The sequence below is a fragment of the Zalophus californianus genome, chromosome 8, assembly GCF_009762305.2.
Source record: "Zalophus californianus isolate mZalCal1 chromosome 8, mZalCal1.pri.v2, whole genome shotgun sequence".
NCBI lineage: Eukaryota > Metazoa > Chordata > Mammalia > Carnivora > Otariidae > Zalophus > Zalophus californianus.
Genome location: NC_045602.1, coordinates 26,796,762 through 26,818,705, shown reverse-complemented (window position 1 = coordinate 26,818,705; position 21,944 = coordinate 26,796,762). Strand labels below are relative to the sequence as shown.

General features: G+C 35.0%; 1 protein-coding gene and 1 pseudogene across 10 annotated transcripts in view; both read right to left on the bottom strand.

Moving 5' to 3' along the window:
- BIRC6 (baculoviral IAP repeat containing 6) overlaps positions 1–21,944 on the bottom strand; it is a 229,460-nt gene that overhangs the window by 96,612 nt on the left and 110,904 nt on the right. For all 10 annotated transcript variants that reach the window (XM_027620739.2, XM_027620742.2, XM_027620746.2 and 7 more), the window contains 11 exons: positions 21,313–21,528; positions 20,374–20,557; positions 19,595–19,750; positions 16,051–16,184; positions 15,258–15,411; positions 12,869–12,985; positions 10,509–10,663; positions 9,874–10,000; positions 7,586–7,696; positions 5,828–5,961; positions 3,063–3,190 (listed from right to left, as the gene is read on the bottom strand). In XM_027620739.2, coding sequence (XP_027476540.2) covers positions 3,063–3,190; positions 5,828–5,961; positions 7,586–7,696; positions 9,874–10,000; positions 10,509–10,663; positions 12,869–12,985; positions 15,258–15,411; positions 16,051–16,184; positions 19,595–19,750; positions 20,374–20,557; positions 21,313–21,528 — 1,616 coding nt within the window. The remainder of the gene's footprint in view (positions 1–3,062; positions 3,191–5,827; positions 5,962–7,585; positions 7,697–9,873; positions 10,001–10,508; positions 10,664–12,868; positions 12,986–15,257; positions 15,412–16,050; positions 16,185–19,594; positions 19,751–20,373; positions 20,558–21,312; positions 21,529–21,944) is intronic.
- Positions 17,271–18,562, bottom strand: LOC113937415 (annotated as a pseudogene).

Sequence of the window (21,944 nt, the reverse complement as noted above, 5' to 3'; positions counted from 1 at the left end):
TAACACAGAACCCTTGGTGTTCATACCCATTCACAGGCACCCAACCTCCCCAACCCCCTGCTACACACTATGCCCTATGTATCTATTCCACTTGGCTGTTCCTGAGTTATATACTTTATAATAAACCAGTATATGTAAGTAAAGTGTTTTTCCCGGGTTCTAGGTGAGATTTTTACAAACTATCAAAACTGAAGCCAGTGCTGTGAGAAACCCTGGATTTGTATCCAAATCTGACAGAAGTGTGGTAGCCTGGGACCTAGGACTTACAAATGCCCTCTCAAGTGAGGGCAGTCTTATGGGACTGAGGAGTTAAACCTGTGAAGCTGATGCTGACTTTGGAAAGTGTCAGAACGGGACTGAATGGCAGGGCAAAGCTTTATGCTGGTTCTCTGAAAATATCAGTAATATTGATAAACTTCTAGCAAGAATGACCTATATAAATAAATAAAAATTACCAGTATTAGAAATGAGAAAAAGGAATCAAACTAGAGCCTATCAACATTAAATGGATAAGGAAATAGCACCAATAATTCAACAACATAGAAGAAATGAACAAATTCCTTCAAGATGCAAATTGCCAAATGTCACTCAAGAAGAAACAGAAAACCTGAATAATCTTTCACCTATGAAATAAATGGAACATTTTTTCCCATAAGAAAACTCCAGACTCAGTATGCCTCGGTGGCGAGTACTATCAAATATTTAAGTGAGCAGTAATACAAGTTTTACACAACCTCCTTCAGAAAATAGAAAAAGGATACCCCGACTTATGAGTCCAGGATTACCTTGATATAAAAAACAGACACTTTACATAAAAACTGGACATTATAAGAAAAATGCAAACATCCCTCATAAAAAACATAGATTCAAAAATCAACAAAATGTTAAATTCAATTCAGCAAGTATGAAAAGGATAATACCTCATGACCAATGAGTATATCTTGAAATACATACTGATCAACACTTAAAAAAAAAATCAGTGTAATTCACCGTATTTACAGATTACTCAAGAAACAACATACGATCAATTCAAAAGATACAGAGAAAGCACTTCACAAAATCCAAGAGTAATACATGATTTTTTAAAGACTTAGCAAATTAAGAGCACAAAAAAACCTCCTGAACTTGGTATCAGTCATCTACAAAGGAAGCTACAGCTAGTAACATTTCTACTTCTGAAAGACCTTTACTTTTCTAAGAGTGAGAAAAAAACAAAGAGGGCAAATTGAACCACTTCAATCAATCATATGGGAGGTACTAACCAGGGCATTAGGGGAAGCGGCAGGGTAGGGCATAGGGGCTAAGACACACACATTGGAAAGGAAGGAATAAGACTGTTTTCATTCACTGGCCATGTGACTCTATACAAAGAAAAATCCAAAGAGGCTATATAATTTTTCCTAAATTGATCTGTAGATTGATGCATTCCCAATCAAAATCCAGCAAGGTTTTATTTTGTTTTATTTCGGGCAGTGCAGATAAGAATCAATAAATGTATTCTCAAATATATGTGGAAAAGCAAAGGAACTAGAATAGCTAAAACAATTCTGAAGAAAGAACAAAGTTGGAAAATCTGTACTATCAGATCTCAAGAAACTTATGGAGGTACCAAGGCAATATGGTACTGGAAAAGTGTAGACACAAACATCAATTCTACAGAAGAGAGTCCAGAAACTGCAAAACCAATATGGTCAATGATTTTTAAAATGCATACAAAGATAATTCAATGAAAAGCAGTCTTTGCAATAAATGGCATAGGAACAATTGGACATCCACAGGCAAAGAAATAAACTTTGACCCAAATGCAACATAAATGTAAAAACTAAAACTATAAAATTTCTATAAGAAAACACAGCAGATCATTTGTATGACCTTGGATTAGGCAAAGGTTTTTTTTTTTATAGCACAAAAATAATATATAAAGGAAAACTTAACAAATAAGACTTCATCAAAATAAAAAACTTGTTTTTTGAAGGATATTGTTAAAATACAATCCACAGATAGAAAGTATCTGCAAAACACTTACTTGATAAAATTGAATGCCCTCTTTATAATAAGATGGGGTATTTCTTCTCAGTCACAAAATTAATTTACCTAAAAGCTGCTGGCTAATTTATCAGGATACCAGAGACTTTCTTAAAAACAAAGAAAACATGGGGCTCCTGGATGGCTCAGTCAATTTTGGCTCAGGTCATGGTCTCGGGGAAGTGAGATGGAGCACCGTGTTGGGCTCTGCGCTGGGCATGAAGCCCGGTTGGGATTCTCTCTCCCCCTCTGTCCCTCCCACCTGCCCCACCCCCATGTGCTCTTGCTCTCTCTAAAAAAAAAAAAAAAAGTTTTCATCAGAAAGTAATGTCAATTTTATGAAATGTCTTACAGTATGAGATAATGATTCATTAATATGTTATGTATTATGATTTTTAACCACTCATGGTCACAATTCATTCTTTTAACATACTGCCTGATTTTGTTAATAAATTTATTTAGGCTTTCTCTATGGGATTGGTATGTAATTTTTTTTTTAAGATTTTGTTCATTTATGAGAGAGAGAGTAGGGGTCAGGGAAGAAGGAGACTCCCCACTAAGCAGGGAGCCCAATGCGGGGCTGGATCCCAAGACCCCAGGATCATGACCTGAACCTAAGGCAGACACTTAACTGACTGAGCCACCCAGGCGCCCTTGTAATTTTCTTTTTTAAGCTATTTTTTTCAGTTTTCTTACATATAGGTTTCAAGTAAAATCCTTGGTAGCTTTAATACTCTCTCTGTATTCTACAACAATTTAAACAGCTTCAAGTAAATTTCACTAATCTATGAAAACACTAAAAGCAAGCAGAGACTTGATGTACTGTATATCTTTCATAGAGTTCAGGAATCTGAGAGAGCCGTAATAAAATGGAATGAAAATAGTCAGGAGAGAAATGGATAAACCCTTTCCCCTTAATCCCTACTATATTGCTTATCTGTGCCCAGATAAACCCCTAACAAATGGTAAGGGAGCGTTTATCTGAGGGATCACATATTACTTCTATATCAGGAATATATGTATACATTGAAATTTACCTTTCTGTAGAAAGTATATGAATTAGCTTGAGCAAAAATTCACTGAATATCTGAGGACATGTTGAAGAAAGATGCACTTGCAATCGGGTAAGAAATTCTTGCATAGCTTGTGTAGCTGTTGGACCAACCTGAAGAGAATCGAAAACTTTTTACTGATAATTTTTAAATGAATAATTCTATAAATGTTATCAAGTGTTAAATCAAGCACTATACTCTTTTAACTTTTCATATGAAGAACAAAAATATTAACATTAATATTTCCTGATAGCAGGAAACCAACTGATTTTTTTAGGTCTTAACATATTTAAACTGAAAACCACAAATTCTAGTGTCATAATTTTATCATTATGGTTTAGAACTTATAGTAGGTTTATATAACTCAAAACAGAAAAAAATCACCTGAATTACACAAGAAATGCCTTCATAATGCTGTCAAAAGTATAAGGAACTTTTGCACTGATTTTCACAAACAACCTTACTACCCATTTCAAAACAGAAGCATTCAAAGAGGTTAAGTGATCCACAAATGGTCATGCTTCCAATGACTAGTAGAGCAAATACTATCGAGAATGAAAAAACACAAAACCACAAAGAAAAAACTCTAAAAGTAAAAACAAACGGGGTGGGAGGGATGGGGTGGCTGGGTGATAGACACTGAAGAAGGTATGTGCTATGGTGAGCACTGTGAATTGTGCAAGACTGTTGAATCACAGATCTGTACCTCCGAAACAAATAATACAATATATGTTAAAAAAAAAAAAAAAAAAAAAAGAAGCTACCAAGAGGGGAAGAATGAAGGGGGGGGGAAATCAGAGGGGGAGATGAACCCTGAGAGACGATGGACTCTGAGAAACAAACTGAGGGCTCTAGAGGGGAGGGGGGTGGGAGGATGGGTTGGCCTGGTGATGGTTTTTTTTTTTTTTAAGATTTTATTTATTTATTCATGAGAGACAGAGGGAGAGAAAGAGAGAGAGAAGCAGAGGGAGAAGCAGGCTCCCAAGGAGCAGGGAGCCCGATGTGGGACTCGATCCCAGGACCCTGGGATCATGACCTGAGCCAAAGGCAGACGCTTAACCATCTGAGCCACCTAGGCACCCCTGGTGATGGGTATTAAGGGGGGGCGCGTTCTGCATGGAGCACTGGATGTTATACACCAACAATGAATCATGGAACACTACATCAAAAACTGATGATGTAATGAATGGTGATTAACGTAATAAAAAACTAAAGAAAAAAAAAACAAAAACACAAACCTGTGCCAATTCATAAAAGACCGCTTTCCCAAACTTCTGTCTCATCAATGAAAGAAATGGTGAGAACCACACTATGTAACCTCAGGTATGTTTTGGAATATTTTGTAATACTTCTCCATGTGATTTTATTCTATCCCAATCTGCTATGATCATAAAACCCAGGTGGAGTTATGGTAAAATAAAATGTAATTCTTCAAACTGTTTTAAAGTTAGATAAACTTTTAATTTCTAATACTGAGCACATAAATCATAGCATTCTTAACCAAACTTCCTATATACAACTAAGATATCAGAGGAAATTCTGATCTTCAATAACTTACTCTGCCTTGAAAAAAACAAAAGCGGGAAGAAAAAAACTCTGTTTTATACAATAGCATGCTCTCCAATACCTAGTTCTACTGCTAATAAGGTGTGTAATTGTGGGCAATGCAGATAATGCATCTTCTCATATGTAAAATAATGAAGTTATTAGAATCAATGATCCCAGGAACCTTCACATTCCAAATTCATAAATCTCTATGTACAATGATCCCTTGATAATATGCCTCTGCTCCCACCAACATTCTGGCCCCATCTAACTACAATAGTTTCTTATTTTCATCCTTGTCTCATTTGTTTTATTGTGATCTGCAAAATGAAAGTACATGCAATATGAGAGTATAGACTAAACATATCCAACATATTTAAGCTGCAAGAAGTCAAAGACTTGGTCTTGGTAACTCCTTATATCCCCAGCACCTAGAACAATACCTGGACCTAGCACACAGAAGCATCTTAAAAACTTACTGAATAAATGAAACATTAGAAAGGATGGTACTATTACACACTAGACGGCTAAATGAGAATCTGTCTAATGGCAAATCCAGAGAAGAATTTAAGATGCTAAGTTTAAAAAGACGGTAACGTTGCATAACCTGCACTGAAAAGATGCTATGAACACTAAATATATATTTTATATAAAAAGAAATAAAATGAAGTAGAAATATTTAAAAAGCAGTACAGTGTAACAAGAAATTAATTGACATAAAGGAGGTTTATAGTAAGACTAAAACATGTTTGTAAGCTCTGAGCAATACTTGTTATTTTTTGTTCAACAACATATTTAATATTATAAAATGATTAAGTCAGGTTAATTATCAATCTTGACAGTAGGTCATTAACATGGTACATTATTTTTAAAAATGTTTTTAATTCTAAAATTTCTGAAATGCTTCCCTTTCAGGTATTTTTTTCAGAATGTTTCTTAAATTATCCAAAATTAATGTCAAAAATACATACCTGCACAAAAATCCAGTAAAAATTCAAGAGAAAATTTACTACCTACTATGCTTCAGTTTCAGTATAGCTATTATTACATATTATTCAAAACATTTTATATTATATGGACATGTAAAATAGTATCATTTAATACCTTAGCAATAAAAATTACATATTAGGTGCATTAAGTTTTTCTTTACAGAAGTGTTTATTGAATAGTCTGGGCCTATCACTAGTTTCCAAAAGTCATCTTACCTGTGGACTGTGTTGATTTGTTCCATGTGGACTGGTGCCCGAAAGAAATTTCACTAAGACATGAATCAGGTTTGGATCTGAAACCAGCAGATGAGCAGTACTCTCCTGAGTTGCAATGGCACTGCTTGAACCCGCTGTAAAACATTTAAAAACAAAAATGCTCTTAACAAATGGACCCTGAAACAACAGAAATACAGTGTATAAAATATCTTTTAGTTTCAAGGAAAACTCACAAATTCCTGGGAGTTAGTGTTTTGTTTTTTTTTCTTAAGATCTTATTCACTTATTTCAGACAGTGAGGGAGCGAGAGAAAGCACCAGAGGCGCAAGGGGCAGAGTGAGAAGCACACTCCCTGCTGAGCAGTGAATGGGATACAAGGGATCATAACCCGAGCCAAAGGTGGACACCTAACCAACTGAGCCACTCAGGCGCCCCTGGGAGTTAGTTTACTAAAAGGGTTTGAATCTCTACTGTATTGACTAAGTTGGACTCGTTCTCTATTTTCATCTATCTTCCCTCTCTTCTAATCTATAAAAAATAGATTAGACTATAAAAAATATCTGGTTTAATGTGCGTCTTATTTAGTATACAGTCAAGTGGAAAAGAAATAATTAAATGCTTACTGACCTTTTGGTGAGCCTATTCTTGGTAATTACTTCCCTCTTTCAGAAATAGGGATCTACTTTTTGGGTAAATTTTAACCCTGCTTTCTAAGATAAATCTAGGCAAAAACTGTTCACTTTTGCATGTCAGTAGTATAGTGGTTGTACACTGTTAAATGATATACAGTAAACACACCAGTTTTCTGAACTGAATAAACTATCCTTTGCGTTAAATCTCTCTTCAATATGAGAGAGTGATGTTTTTGAATCCATACGTGGAAAACATTCCAAATGAAAAAAATAGCAGTTTAATGCTAAACAATGATTTAAACTGACATTTTATCAATGTGACAGAGCTTTCTATTTAATGAAATTAATCTCAAACAGAATGGGGATGAAATTTACCCACCTCTTACCATAACCTATAGACAGAATGAAGATTTCAATTCATAAATGGCTAGGCCTTATTGTCTGCTATGAACTTTCATCCCCACCTCACAACACTCTCAAGAATGCCAGATAAAACCCAGACCTAAACGTGAAAAATAAAAACAATACACACTACAAAAGATAATGTAAGATTATCTTCATGACTTCAGGACACATAGTCATAGAAAGCACTAAAAGTTCCTTTCTAAAAAGGTGCAGAAATTATTTTACTATCCTAATTATAATGAAGAAAAGGGGGTGGAGTAAGAAAGTAGAAAACCCATTATCACAATCTGAGAAAAAGCAATTATATTCTATGAATACAGCTTTTAGATGTGGTAAACTAATCATACATATTTATGAATATAATAAATCATTTTTTGAGTGCAAAGTTACTTTAAAAAGAATAACATAAAACAGTGAACATTTGATTTTGTACTCAAAAAGCAATCAGTTTTATTTTAATAAGTAGTAAGCTTTTAGAAAGTAAAACTATGATTTGAATTTGTGGTGGTAGATTACAGTGTATTATCAAAGTAAGGAGACACAAAGCCTAAGATATATAAGAACAAATTCAGAAGAGATACAGTCAAATAAGGAACATAATCTTTTCACAACTATATCACTTCTTGGAAAAATCTTAAGAATCTGAACGTAAGAAAAAAGAAGTATAGGTCAGAGATTTAAAGGAACAGTTCGATGTAAAGGAATAAATGTTTGCACTTACGATTAAGCTGCATATTTGTCATGAGTGTTAGACTATGAAGCACAAGGCACCATGTCCGGAGTAAAGTGTTGGGATACCAAGCTAACACGGTGAGAAAGCTAGTTATTGATGCTATACAGAAAAGAGAAAGGGGGAAAATTTTTAATTAAGGAAAACCAAATGTTTATTAAGAATTAAAAATAAAACAGATAAATTAAAAAATGACACTATTTCTTTCAATCAATTCATTACCTAGTGTCCTCAAAACATAGAAATGAAAAGAGTTCCCCATTAAATATCACTGAAAATTAAGAGTTAATAACATTTTATGGCTAAGTTTAAAGCTCAGCCTGCAACACATAAAGTGTTATCACTATAAATGTGTTGTCCTCTTCAAACTATAGGCACTTCTACTGCAACATCGTTTGTTTTACTAAAAATCTTCACATTCTGCAAGACCAAAACCCGAAAACAATAGGGGATACTAGAAAAACAGGGATGGGGTGAGACCACTGAAAACCAATGCGACTTCACAACAAAAGCACAAACTAGAATAATTAGGTCACTTGCAAGGCCTTAATAGAAAGTGCTTATGAGAGCTGGAGAAGCCGAAGAAGTTATTCAAAATGCACGAACTTAATACAGTGCCCAGACTGTGCTCTTAAAACACCATTTAAAAATGGCTGGTTCCAGATTTCAGGCTAAAATACACACAGACTGGAATATTTATCACACTGAAAGCTAACAATAGTATATATATATAACAACAACAGCTAAGAAAGGAGCGCCTCACTGACCACAAACGGCAAAATTTCTGCATCAGTAAGCACAAAAATGGTAACTGAAACAAAAAAAAAGTAAAAACCATAAACTTATACAGATATTTATTAAAGAAACTAACTGACTGTGCACGTAGACTGCTTGTGAAGCAATTCAATTTAAAAACTAAAAACTAAAAAAAAAAAAGAAAAAAATAGTTCTGGCATTTTCCCTGCCTCTATTATACAAACTACCAACAGAGGGTGACATATTAGCCTATGAAAGGAATTTTCTCTTTATCGAAGTGTTTCAACTAAAATAAAAAAGAAGTGATAGAATTCGACTATCCTCATTTTGAAACCTCTAATGAATTATTAATGGCACTAAGCATCACTGTCGTTACTTAACAATGTAAAAAGAGAGGCAACCTAGGAAACTGCCTTTTAAAAAAAATCAGATAAAGCTCCAGGTCTAACTACCACTTTATAGGAAATCGAGAGGACATCATGGAGATACAATCACTAAAAATCAGGACCCTGGAAATGCTGAAAGACAAAAGATCAAACTTCTTTGATAAATGACTTTGTTAAGGGATAAAAAAGACATGGAGTGAACCTATACAGATTCAGAGGGATTAAAGAAACATAATTAAAATATGTGGATCTTATATGGATTCTATTTCAAATTTTAAAAATTTTATAACAATTGGGACAACTGGAAATCTGAATACTAACCAGATATCTGATAATAATGAACACTTACTTAGTTTTACTCATTAACTCTTGTTTATGTGTAACATTTTCACAATAACAAAGTTGAAAATAACAATGGGAGCACAATTTATAATAATTATTAGTGCAGTGGAAGAGATGAAAACCTATTAATTAAAGCCGGACTGGCTCTTGCCAAGACAACACAGATTTAAGTGGGACCATGAGCCAGTGGGGCCTGTCGCTACGGTTTAAAGACAAGCCTATGAGAGCCATGCAAGATACAGAATGCACCCCTGTGAAAGAGAAAGCAGCAGAAATAGATGATCATTTACACTTTTCTTAAAATATAATGAAAACAGATTCCTGCAGCCAGAGCTAAAGGCTAACTGTATTTCTGTAGAAGGATATTATTTTACTCCCATTATTTTCACACTCTTGCATTTGTCAAAAACAAAAACAAAAAACCCCAAAAGCTAACTAATACAACTTCCACAGGAAATGTGATCTCCTTCTCCAAGTTATCATTTCCCCTGGTGCTGATTCGCATTTTTCCGAAACAGCAGTGGCAACAGAACAGCTCACGAACAAGATGGTATTTTTTGGAAATATAAAGATTAACACTGCAAATTTTAGTTACACACGGGCACAAGATAATACAAAAACCAGAGAAAATGTGTTTTGTTTTTCCTGAAAATTAAGTCAATGTATTAAAAAAGGGCTTTTTTTCCCACTAAAACATTATAAACCTAATGATAAAGATTAGGTAATATTAACCTAACTGTTGCCTTTTTAGTTTATTTATGCTATGTTAATAATTCTCCTTCTAATAAATCTTACCCTGATTTAATGAAATGACAGGTATTCGATTAGCATTATATAAAAAAATGTCTGCTCCATTTTCTTTGTTTCCAGAAGAACTAGAATTCAAGCTCAATGTGAGCCACAACTGGAGAAGTGATTCCAACTGAAAAAGAATGAAAATTGACAGGGAAAACAAACAAACAAAAAAAGTACCTATTATATAATGAAATATATTTAAACAAAAATCTTACGAACGAATCCCTTTGAGTAATTAATTTTTCTATTAAGTATTTCCTCTGGTTACTTTAATTCAGTTGGCAAGCAAACACATCTTAAAATTCTTGATGAAAGAAAATTTAAACTGAATTAAAATTTATAATTTACCTAATACATAATAATTTTCTAAATTAAAATAGGTGATTCAAGTCTTTAAATACAGGTGTATGTAAAACATAAAATTGGAACTACAGGAATAACTCTTAAAAATCATAAAAATTATAAATAACCTATCACTGAGGATCTGTGGTTATTAAAGGATCTCCAATATTTTTCCATCTGAGATAATGAATAAATCATCCCTGTCAGGTTGAGAAAGATCTCCCCAGTTATTTTCATCTTTTACTAGGCTTGCAATAACGCGTGAAAATACAACATTTCTCCTGAAGTCATACCTGAACATGATGGACTTGAAGCATGGAAAAAAGTTTGTTGAAACAAACATTTAACATTGGGACAGATGATAACTGTATAATAAGCTGGTTGGATTGGTTCGCTGCTTGTAAACCCCCTAGAAGTGAATCATCTGTTCCAGTGGGAGACTGTGATACTGAAAATTAAACACAATTATGATTTTATCACAAAGTATCAGGAGAAATGTTCACCAGCTATTAGTATGTATAGGTTAAGTGAAGATCTTAAAAAACTTTCTTTTAATTGGTTTCCTAAGAATGGTTGATCATTATATTATTTGGAAATTTGTTTTTACATTACCTGAAAGTCAAAAAGACAATCACCAAAGACAGAAGCTCCCCAATTCACAGCATTTGTCCATCAAAGGAACAAAACCTTACTCTCTAGCAATTTTTATTTTCTATTTCTTCATAATTAATAAATGAGGAAAAGAAGAAAAAGAAGAATCTTGACTATTTAAGAAAGTAGTTTGAGAAAAATTTAGACTCAAGTCCACTGATTCTTAACCTTAATTATACATTAAAATTATCTGGGAAGCATTAAAAAATTCTGATGCCCAAGTCACACACGAAACTAATAAATGAGTATACATTAATGGAGAGCAGAGAAATACATGAGCTCTGAGAGAGGTTTTTCATATATTCAGAAAGTTATATTAAAAAGGGGACACAGTTCTAAACAGGACAATAATCAAAAGACACAATATTAAGAGAAACAGATATAAATCACAAAATCATCTTCTAATAAATTGTTTTAAACAAGAAAAGTCTAACAAAGAAAAGGGCTACTCAGGTCAGTCCTGAGTTGTCTGTGGTCACAGAGAGGCTGCCCAACAAAAGAGATCCCTCCATTACATGAGAGATAAGATACAATACTAGTGTACCAATAGCAAGATGATAGAACACTAGACCTTTTCTTCGGTTTTTCGCTTTGCTATATACTTCCTAAGGTAAGAAATAAATGAAAACCACCAAGTGAAAGAATTCAATTTGACACAAACATGTCTAAAAACCCCAATTTCTCTAACGCGTCGTGAACTCCCCTTCACGAGGGAAGAAGAACATGATGCTCTTCCTAGGTTCTAACTAGTACATCTACTTTCACTGACCATGCTCCAGAGAGGTGAAGTAATTGTAGGCCTAAGAAAAATAAAAACATCCCTATCTCCTTAGCACAGCTCCTCAATCTTTTGTCTTTGTGAGATAGGCTGCTATCTAACTTAACTGAGCAAGTGCTCACCTGATAGGAGGCGATCTACCCAAGTCTAGTATTCTACTTCATCAATGATCAAAACAGGCTGTGTCACAGTTTCTGCATCAGGCATGCCCACCGGTTTAGATACTGAGCCACTTTATTGCTACAAAGTCAGAGTTGTGTAGTTACAACACACACTGTGCAGCTCAGAAAGCCTCAAATATTTACTATCTGGTCCTTTATATAAAACATGTGCCTTCCTCTGATGTAGATAATTAGGTAGTAAACCCTCTCAATTCAGCAGTTCAGTTAGGCCCATATATATTTCTTCCATCCTAGTCTTTAAGGATGGTAAAGATGTCACTGCAGTAATGCCCCCTTATCTGGGGTTCTGCTCTCCACGGTTTCTGGTTTCTGGTTTCTGTTACAAGCAGACCACTGCAGTGAGGTCAACAGTACACTAACACTCCCTCACAATGCCTACATCATTTACCTCACACTTCATCATGCAGGCTTTTATCTTCAAACATCACCACCAGAAGGGTGATTGTGAGAAAGAGAGAATTCACATTCACACCCTTATTACAGTATATGATAACTATTTTATTATTGTTGTTAATTTCTTACTGTGTCTAATTTATAAATCAAACTTTATCCTAAGTATGTATGTAGAGAAAAAACATAGTATATATAGGGTTCAGTTCTATCTGTGGTTTCAAGCACCCAATGGGGGTCTTGAAACATATCTCTCCCAGAAAAGGGGTGATTATTGTACGTAAAAACCCACTTTATCATAGATGTGGATATAATGCAATGAACTCCCAGGCAGCTAGCTAAGCAGACAACTCTTGGAATTTCATTAACCTCACAACACAGTAACAAAAACATCATTCAGGTCTTTGGACTGAATGTAAGCACATTACTACATGGAGGTCTTTTGCTCCCCTTCCACTTTTCCAATTTATTAATCCTTTGTCTTATTTCTCAACTTGCTACTAACTTAGGGAGGGAGAGGTACTATATGCTTAGCCCCTCAGCCTCGTACCACACATGGAATTTAAAAATCTGTCCCTGCTGAATGCAATTAAAAATTATCAAGAGATAAATCATTCACTGCAATACTCTAACAACGGTGATTTTCACTTACACGTAGGAGATGTATTTGTTAATGCTTGTAAAATGGAATCTGCTTCCAGAGTAGACATCATTTTCAACATAAGTTCTGCTTGCTGTTCAAGTCCAACTTCTAGGCGAGCATCTAGGGCTACAAAAGCAATTCAAAGAAAAAGAGCTACTTGATAATTATTACTCATGTCCTACTTCCTACAATAAAATGTTGACATCCAAATGCAAAAGAGGGTGAAGAGTGTGTCCTCATGTAAGAACAACCTGTCAGGGAGTATCAGCCACAGCAGGCACATCTGTGCAAAGGAGGCTAGAGATGGGAAACCAGTTATAAGAATGAGGTGGATCAAATAAATGAAGTAATGATAATGGAAGCAAATAAGTTAAGGATAACGAGAACCAGGTTCCTCACTGTCAGAGAAAAGATATGGAAATATGGAAAGGGAGAAAGTTAAAATGAAGTCTAGGTAATATTACAGTGTATGTTAACTAACTGGAATATGAATAAAAATTTTTTAAAAATTAAAAAAATAAAATGAAGCCTACAGAGTTAGATTACAGCCAGATATATTGATATGAAGTCAAGACATTCTAGATAAAAAGGCAGATACAGAAATATAGATGCAAATGTATGTAAACACACGTCCCCTAGATCTGTCCACCAAGAGGGCACAGAAGCAACCACCAAAATACGAAGTATGCCTAGTACCCAAATCTTGGCTTCTTAATCACATTCTTCCACTAAAGGGTTTTGAAAAACCCTTCTCCCTTCTGAAGTAGTTAATTCCCAGTCTAGGGAAGGTAAAGGAAATGATTAGCCTGGGGCATCTTGTGCCAGAAAACAAGGACGTGCTCAAAGAAAGAGGAGACAGATAAGCTAAAGGAGATCCATCCCCGCTGGTCAAATCTGGGACAATTTGTACATAAAAACAAAAAATGAAAACTCTGTGAATGTACTTAATGCCACGGAACTGTATAGTTAAAATGGTAAATTTGATGTTATTTATATTTTGCCTTAATAAAAACTAAGCAACAAATAAATAATAACAAATTATGACCCACTGAATAAAAAAGGAAACCATGGGTCTACTTAAAAAAAAAATTCAATGAATAGACTAATTTTTTTTTTTAAAGAATAGTTTCCAAGTACCATTCTCCCACACCCACAAAAATTTTTTACCGAGGGGAAAAGAATAACTTTACAATGGAGAAGACTGGCACAGATCTCCTTAAATCAAGTAATTAAACTTCAAAACTCTGGTCATGGAACAAATTTAAATCATAAACCAGCTAAAAGAACGCAATAAGAAAACCTGAGCATCACACAACAGACACTTCTGGCACCGATGGCGTGACCACAATCTAATCATGGGGAAATAGCATACAAACACAAATCTTGAGGGACATTTTACAGAATAACTGGCCTGTAATCTTCAAAAGCATTAAGGCCATGAAAGTGAACTCTGAAGAACTGTAGCAGGCTGAATGAGACTGAAGAGCTATGACAACTAAATGCAAGGCATCATTTTGCTTTGGATCCTTTTGCATAAAGGACGTTGTTTAAACACAACTGCTGAAACCTGAATGAGGTATGAGTGTTAGTACTAATGTTAATTGCCTAATTTTGACAGAACGTGCTTCCTGACTGCTTATGTAGAAAAATGCCCTGATCTGTACAAAGAACAAATAAAAACAAAACGAAAATAAATAAAGATTAGCAACTTACTCCCAAAGGGCTCAGGATAACAAATGTTCTTTATAGCAAACTTGCAACTTTTCAGTAAAGGTATGATTGTTTCAAAATTTTGCAAAAGATTTTATTTTTAAAAAATATTCTACATGACTAGAAGAGTGCAAAAATAATATTCAGTGTGGTTTCATTCTGTTTACAAATAAAATACAAGTTTATTATTAGCAGTAAAAAAATAAAAAGAAAGCAAATTAATTAAAATCACTGGCAATCCCACACAACTCACAAATATATTTTGCTAGGTGTTATTTTTGAGAAACAAAAGATGCCCCATAAATGGAAGCTCCTCCAAAGTGAATGACACCAAAACATACGCTCTGTCATTCTGATGGCGTACCTGTGAAACTAAACCCTCTCAGCATACACTCAGGCTCATTTTCTCAAAGGCCAAAGCATACATAAATTTAGGACTTGTTTTAAGTATAGCACATGACTGGGCGCCTGGGTGGCTCAGTCAGTTAAGCGTCTGCCTTCAGCTCAGGTTGTGATCCCAGGGTCCTGGGATCGAGCCCTGCATCGGGCTCCCGGCTCAATAGAAAGCCTGCTTCTCCCTCTGCCTGCCGCCCCCCCTGCCTATGCTTTCTCTCTCTCTGTCAAATAAATAAAATCTTTAAAAGAAAAAAAAAAGGATAGCACGACTTAAAATTTAACACACACTTACCCTGAGATACTGAAACACTAACTGTCTGTGATCCATTCTTCTCTGTGTTTGCAGGTGGCTTTGCTACAGGAATTCCAAGGCCTCCAATGTAAGGGTTGTAATTGTAGGTGCCATAATCAGCACCCCAATAGTCATACCATGTACTGCTTATTGGCTTAAAAGAGTGGAAAAAAAATTGTGGTTTATTTTTACCTCTTCACTAAGAGTGACATTATTTATACTTTCTAAACTCATATGGGGCTACAAAATAAACATTCTCCCCACCCTTTAAATCACCAAAACACACTTAGGATCTTAATGATTTATTGGAATAGATTCATTTTATACCAAAATTTAAAAATACTTTATTTAGAACCTGAGAGATAAGTAGCATACTTAAAAAAAAATCTCTTATACACAAAAAGAAGCAATATAACGTATTAGGGGGATATCTCCTTCAGAAAACACTGGATCTAATACAAAAGTAGAATCTGAAATAAACTGGGCTTAGCGGAGCTTAAATGCTGCTTCAGATTTAGTAAACTATAACTAAACTTCTCCATGCCTATTATTGGTGCTTACTAATATATAAGACAATAATTGTGGCTACATTAATAAAAGGGTACAAGTTTTCCTTATACTATTCTATTGGTATTAAAAAAACTACTATAGGACCTATAGCAAAATAATGAATTTTGAGAACAATGAATAATGGATTATATTATGTGATAAATATGTATACTTTCCTGTTTTAAGTGATTAAGCCAAAAGTACAAAATGAAATATTTTAATTGCAAAGAATAGCGTATCGTACCTTAAAAACTTTGGCTGCAAGAGGATCCTTTTCCAAATCAATATCTAAAGGATCAATGTCAACTTCCATTAGATCTTGAAGTAGCTCAAGATCAATTTCTTTATCTTTTTCCAAAGAAGAAAGAGGAGGTGCACCTTCAAATAATTGAAAATGATTTTGAGAGAGTATACAACATAAAATTTAACCAATATACTGCTTTTATTTACAGAAAAAGTTATTTTACTGGTATGTAACATGTTTCTATTGCTTTAAAAATATCTCTAAATTTTTATACTTGACAATTAAACATTAGTAAGTATAAAAATGTATCACTCTAGGACATACAATTAAAAACACCGTGCAATAATATTTGACTTCCTTGGGAAAAAGACCATGGAATTAGCCCTTGTTGAATTAGGTTGCATAAACTTTGTTATTTTTTTATGAGAAAAAGTATGTAACTTTATTGAAAACATTTAGTGTACACACCATGTTCATAAACTGAAAAATGCAATTTCAATTTCATATGGATGTTGATCTTTCTCAAACTGATCTAAAGATTCAGTTGGGTTTCCTTCATAATCTCAAAGGGATTTTTTTATTGGTGGAACTTGACAAGTGGATTCTAAAATTTATATGGAAGAGCAAGGACCAAGAATAGATCTTAGGGAGTCCTAAAATAGGGGTGACAAAGTGGAAAAATAAGTTGTGGTATAGTCAATGGCTCACTATACAGCAAGGAGAAGGAATGGAATGCCCTACAGCTCTACACGTTCATTTGAATAAATCTCAGAAACATAATATTGAGTGAAAAGGTAAGCCACAGAAGAATAAACACGGTATGATTTCATTTACATAAAATTCAAAAACATGCAAAACCAATACAAACCTAGGTAATATAATTACCAGGCAAAGCAAGGGAATGATTCAGACAGTACAGTGTTTTCTCCACTGGGGAGGGGCACAGCAAGGGCTTCAAAGGAAGTGGTATCCATTTCTTAAATGGGGGGATGGAGGGAGTTTCACTTCTAGAATCAACATTACTCATTTTACTACCTCCAATATGTAAAGCACAATGTTACATCCAATATTTCAGAAAATGACACCCACTATTAAAGTGAAAAGCAAAGAAAATTTAAGTCATATGACCGTTATTCAACTTTCTTTGCCTTTGATCATCTTTATTCAAAATTAGCTATCCAAAATGATCTGACAATTATAGAATAAACAAATTTCAGTTTTTATACAGCAGGCTTCTTTTCTTCCGTGGTAGCTTTCTTTTCTGCAGGCTTCTTCACAGCTGCTGGTTTCTTGGTAGCTGCAGCCTTTTTTTTTCCTGCAAAAGGTTTCTTCTGCTTCTTCACACCCTTCACACCAACAGCCTTCTTTTCCCTTCTTCCCCATCACAGGCTTCTTGCCTGGAAACCCCTTCTCATCTGATTTGGCTTCTGAGGCTGCTGCTGCCTTATCCATCCAGAGCTTGTGACTCTTGGCCTGGCAAAGAATGGTGTTCTGGCATACGGTCTTTGCACAGGGGTTTAGCTTTGATAGGATTCTTGGGTTTTTCAGTGGATTCTCCTTCAGGACTCTGCAATGAATCCTCTTGCATGGTGCTCGGAGGGCTCATTAGATCTCTGGGCTTTTCAAGATTCTGCTAAGGCCTGTATTAAGCATCTTGTGCATGGGAAGGTTGTAGTTACTCTTGAGGGAGACAGCCTTATGTCAAGTGCCATACAGATTGTCTACTTACTTCCAGTCCAAATGCAGAAACGTCACACATGCCCACCAGGGGCAAGTTTCTAAATGTTCAATTTGCTTACATTAAGTAAAGTAATTCCAGGGATGGTTCCAAAAGGCTTTGATGATACCACTGTCCTCATTATAGATGATGCAGGTCCCCTGTGCTGGATACAACGACGGTTTCTCATTTTGCTATTGCCAGTTCTCATTCATTGAGAGTCATAGACCTTTTTGATCATTCTAGGCTTTAAGTTTTTTAAGAAGCAAAATAGACTCCTTGGTCTTCTTGCAGCCATCAACTTTATCTTCATCCACCAAAGGAAGTTCAGGAACTTCCTCAATACAATGAACTTTAGACACGACCAGCGCTGGAAGGCCAAGGCAGCCTGGGCAGAGCAGATGGCATATCACTTCTGTGTCGTGTTCACGCTGTGATGCCAACGGCGCCAGGTTTTGTTTGATACAAACATGCAGGCCCCACGACACATATTTCTAAAAGCACCCCTGGCAGAACAGTGAGTCCCACCACCTCAAACTCTGGGAATTTGAGTTCTGCCAGTATCCCAAGACTCAGAACTGGTTTGATGACTTGCTAATTCACTAACAGCTGTCTGTTGTTTTTGCGCAAGTTGGTATGAACAAAGTTCACAATATCAGGTCAAATTGGAGCCTTGAACACAGGAGGCAAAGTAACATTTTTGCCAGATGATTCCCCCTTTTCAGAGTACACTGTTATCAGGGGATGAGCACACGCCATCACGGGGGTAGGAGAGGGTCACGCTCCTCTCAACCCAGCAGCTCCTACAGGAAAAGCTGCTAATCACCTTATTTTTCCATTCTTTATTTAGAAATTAGTTTGCTCTCAGATGTCTCAAAGATCTTTACTAAACTTCTATGCCTTACAATAAACCTCAATAAACCTTACTTTCCCATCCTTCTCACTCTCTGATTCAACATATAGAATGCCTAGCATATGCCAGCCTTTACTAGGGTTTGAGTATGTGAAGATTAATAAAACAAATTTCTGCTCTCCAATAAACTAATTGACGTCCAGAGGTGAGGATACACTATAGAAATTAAACCAACTATAGCACGATGAGTACTATCACAAACGATCTAGAGTAGACGGCAGTGCCAAAGGCAGTCTCCAACACTGTTGCCGGTGCTGATGGAAAAAGCTTATTGGAGGAGGACAAGCTTTATGTGAATCTTAGATAAGGAGTTCATCTTGCAAACAAGAGAAGGAAGTCTATTCCAGATAAAGGGAATATCACATAAAAAGGCTAAAATGATTAGAGAACATAAGACTGAGAAATGACAAATGGGTGAAATGACCACAGCCTCCACAACATACATGGCAGTAACTAAAATACCCTTTTCAAAAAGTAAGGAGCAAAGATTGTATATGCTAAGATACACACATAGTTTTTAAAAGGCAGAAAACAAAGAAAGAAAAAAGAAAGAAATTAACCGAAAAAGCTGGATCTTAAAGAGTAAGAACCTTTAACTTTGCTATCTTCACCAATGTGTATCTTTAACTGTTTTCTAGATTATATTTTCTTGAACACAGCCAAATCAAATCATACCAAAATAGTTAGGACATTATGAAAGGATAGTGTTTCATTATAACAAGCATTCATTCAGAGAATCAAACTGAAACATATTTATTATATTTAACTAATGTGGTTACTAAAGCCAAAGCCCTAAGACAAAAATACGAAAATTATCTACGTCACTAAAATTCTTAATTTCAAAATATATTTTCATTAAAAAAAAAGAAGAGTGCCAAGACTATCTTAAATAAAACAGAATTTAAGGAATGTACCCGTTATATCATGTGTCAAAGGTTCATCTATAGTTTCCAGCAACTGAACCGAAGACTGCTGCAGGGAGTCATCAGAGTCCCCGGCTGTTGCAGCTACGTCATCGCTCACTGCTCCCTCCTCCATGGCTTCTGCAGCTACCGGAGCCAGCAACTCCCCTGTACGAAAGAAAACAGTTCTGTCTTAATAATTTCTTACCAGACCTCTAAAACATATTAAAGCATATTTTTCCTACCGTTTAGAGAATGACGGCATGCATGTGCTACAAACTATAAAAGAATCCGAGGCAAAATATTCCCCACCTACCTAAGGAAATGCTAGAACCCACTGCACTACCTTCAAATGTTAAAGACAAGTAACTAGTATGTTTACACAAAATGTGTAATATTAATCACTTTACATATATTAACTCACTTATTCAAAACAACTTTATAAGGAAGGTACTATTATTGTCCTTATTTTACAAATGAAAAGATTAAGGCATGTAGAGTCCTCAAGGCCACATAAAGTACTAATAAGCAGCCCATTACTGACATTAATAACAAAACCGAGTAGCTATAATAGTCCTTTGCTTTAACAACCTAACTACTCCACATAAAGACTTAACATTTATACATGTCAACATAATTAAATACAAAAGTAATTCTAAATAGTTGCTACTGCTATAACACTAAACAGACCTTTTTCACTTTGGGGGGGGTTACAGTTTCTTTTAAATGTTACTTATTCAAGCTATGACAAGCTTATTTGGACATACTATGAAAACTAAATCCGGACAAACCTGCTAATATATCCTGTAGCATACAAGTTAAGGAATACTGAGCCCAAGCACCACCCCAAGATATATCTCCTCTATTGAAGTCAGTTCCAACCAAAAGTAATAGTAGTCTTTCCAGCTGAGGTTCATTCACAATCTCACACAGATGTATAGTTGGCCTCGTGGCATTTGCAATACGTGCAAGAACCTGAAATACATTTTGTGAAATTATAGCAATTACATATGTTTTCTTTAAAAACAAACTGTTGGAATAATACTTTTCACTGACGAGATATGTTTTTGGTGTCAAAACAATTGCTTGAGATGAAATACAAAGAAATGTATTTTCATGATCAAATATTAAAATCTCATTAAAAACTGTGGAATAGTGGGGCGCCTGGGTGGTTCAGTCGGTTAAGTGTCTGACTTGTGATTTCGGCTCAGGTCACAATCTTATGAGTCTGGGCTGTGAGATCAGCTTGCTTTGGGATCCATGCTCAGCGGGGATTCTGCTTGAGCTTCTCTCCCTCTGCCCCTCCCCCACTCACATGTGGAATAAAAATAATTTTTAAAAACAATGAATATGCTACAAGAAAGCCTTCAGGGTATTAAAACTCCTTCATTACCATAATGACACTTATTTGTATATTTCCTATTTTAATTAATAGATAAAAGGTAGCTTGGAGATAGACATATCCACCTTATGTACATTTCAAATCTACATTAATTTAGTTTTAACTAGGTTAAAATATAAATCACATCTCCTAAGAAATCACATCTCTTAAGAAGCGACAAAATATTTTTTAAGTCTTTCAGGGCACAATAAAAAAACCTGACTTACATAAGGAAAACCAATAAAAGAACTATTACTACTCTTAATCAAAAACCAATTAAAGTATGCAACCTTTCTTTTTCTTACCCTCTCAGTCTGTAATTATAAATTATGCCTATTAGTTTACTTACCTTACAAACAAACAGTAAGAGATCTGCATGACATGTAAAATCCATGGAAAGGAGAAACAGCGTAAGTTTCTGCACTACTGAAATACAACGTTCATGGGCCAGGGTAAATGGAAGTGGTTCTATCTCTGCACTTTCTTTTGTTGTTGTAACTTCTGTGTCTAAATTAGAACGGGACCATTCTGCTGTCCGACGTAACCGAATTAAATCCTTGAAGTGCTGCATAGAAAAATTTACAGTTTTTAAATCAGTGTTTACTGAATGAAAATTCTTTCAGTATAAATTTATTTATGGAATGTAAATATTCACTCAAAATTCACAACTTCTAAAGAATAAAATTTTAGATAAAACCATAAGCTTCAAAATAAGATTATTAAAAGCTCTACTGACCAATATACCTAAAGTCCTGTTGAGAGTAAAGTACCGGATATATAATAGAATTCCAGAAAAGTGAAATTCTACATTAAGTCTACATTAGGTCAAATCTAACATCTTTAATAAAAATCACCAAAATATCCTAAACATAATTCATAAAAGGTGGATGGATAAAGAAACCTATGTAACGTAACTTTAAGTACAGGGTATTAAGTTATCTCAAAATTTGAAGGAATAACTGTAACTTCGTATTTACAGAA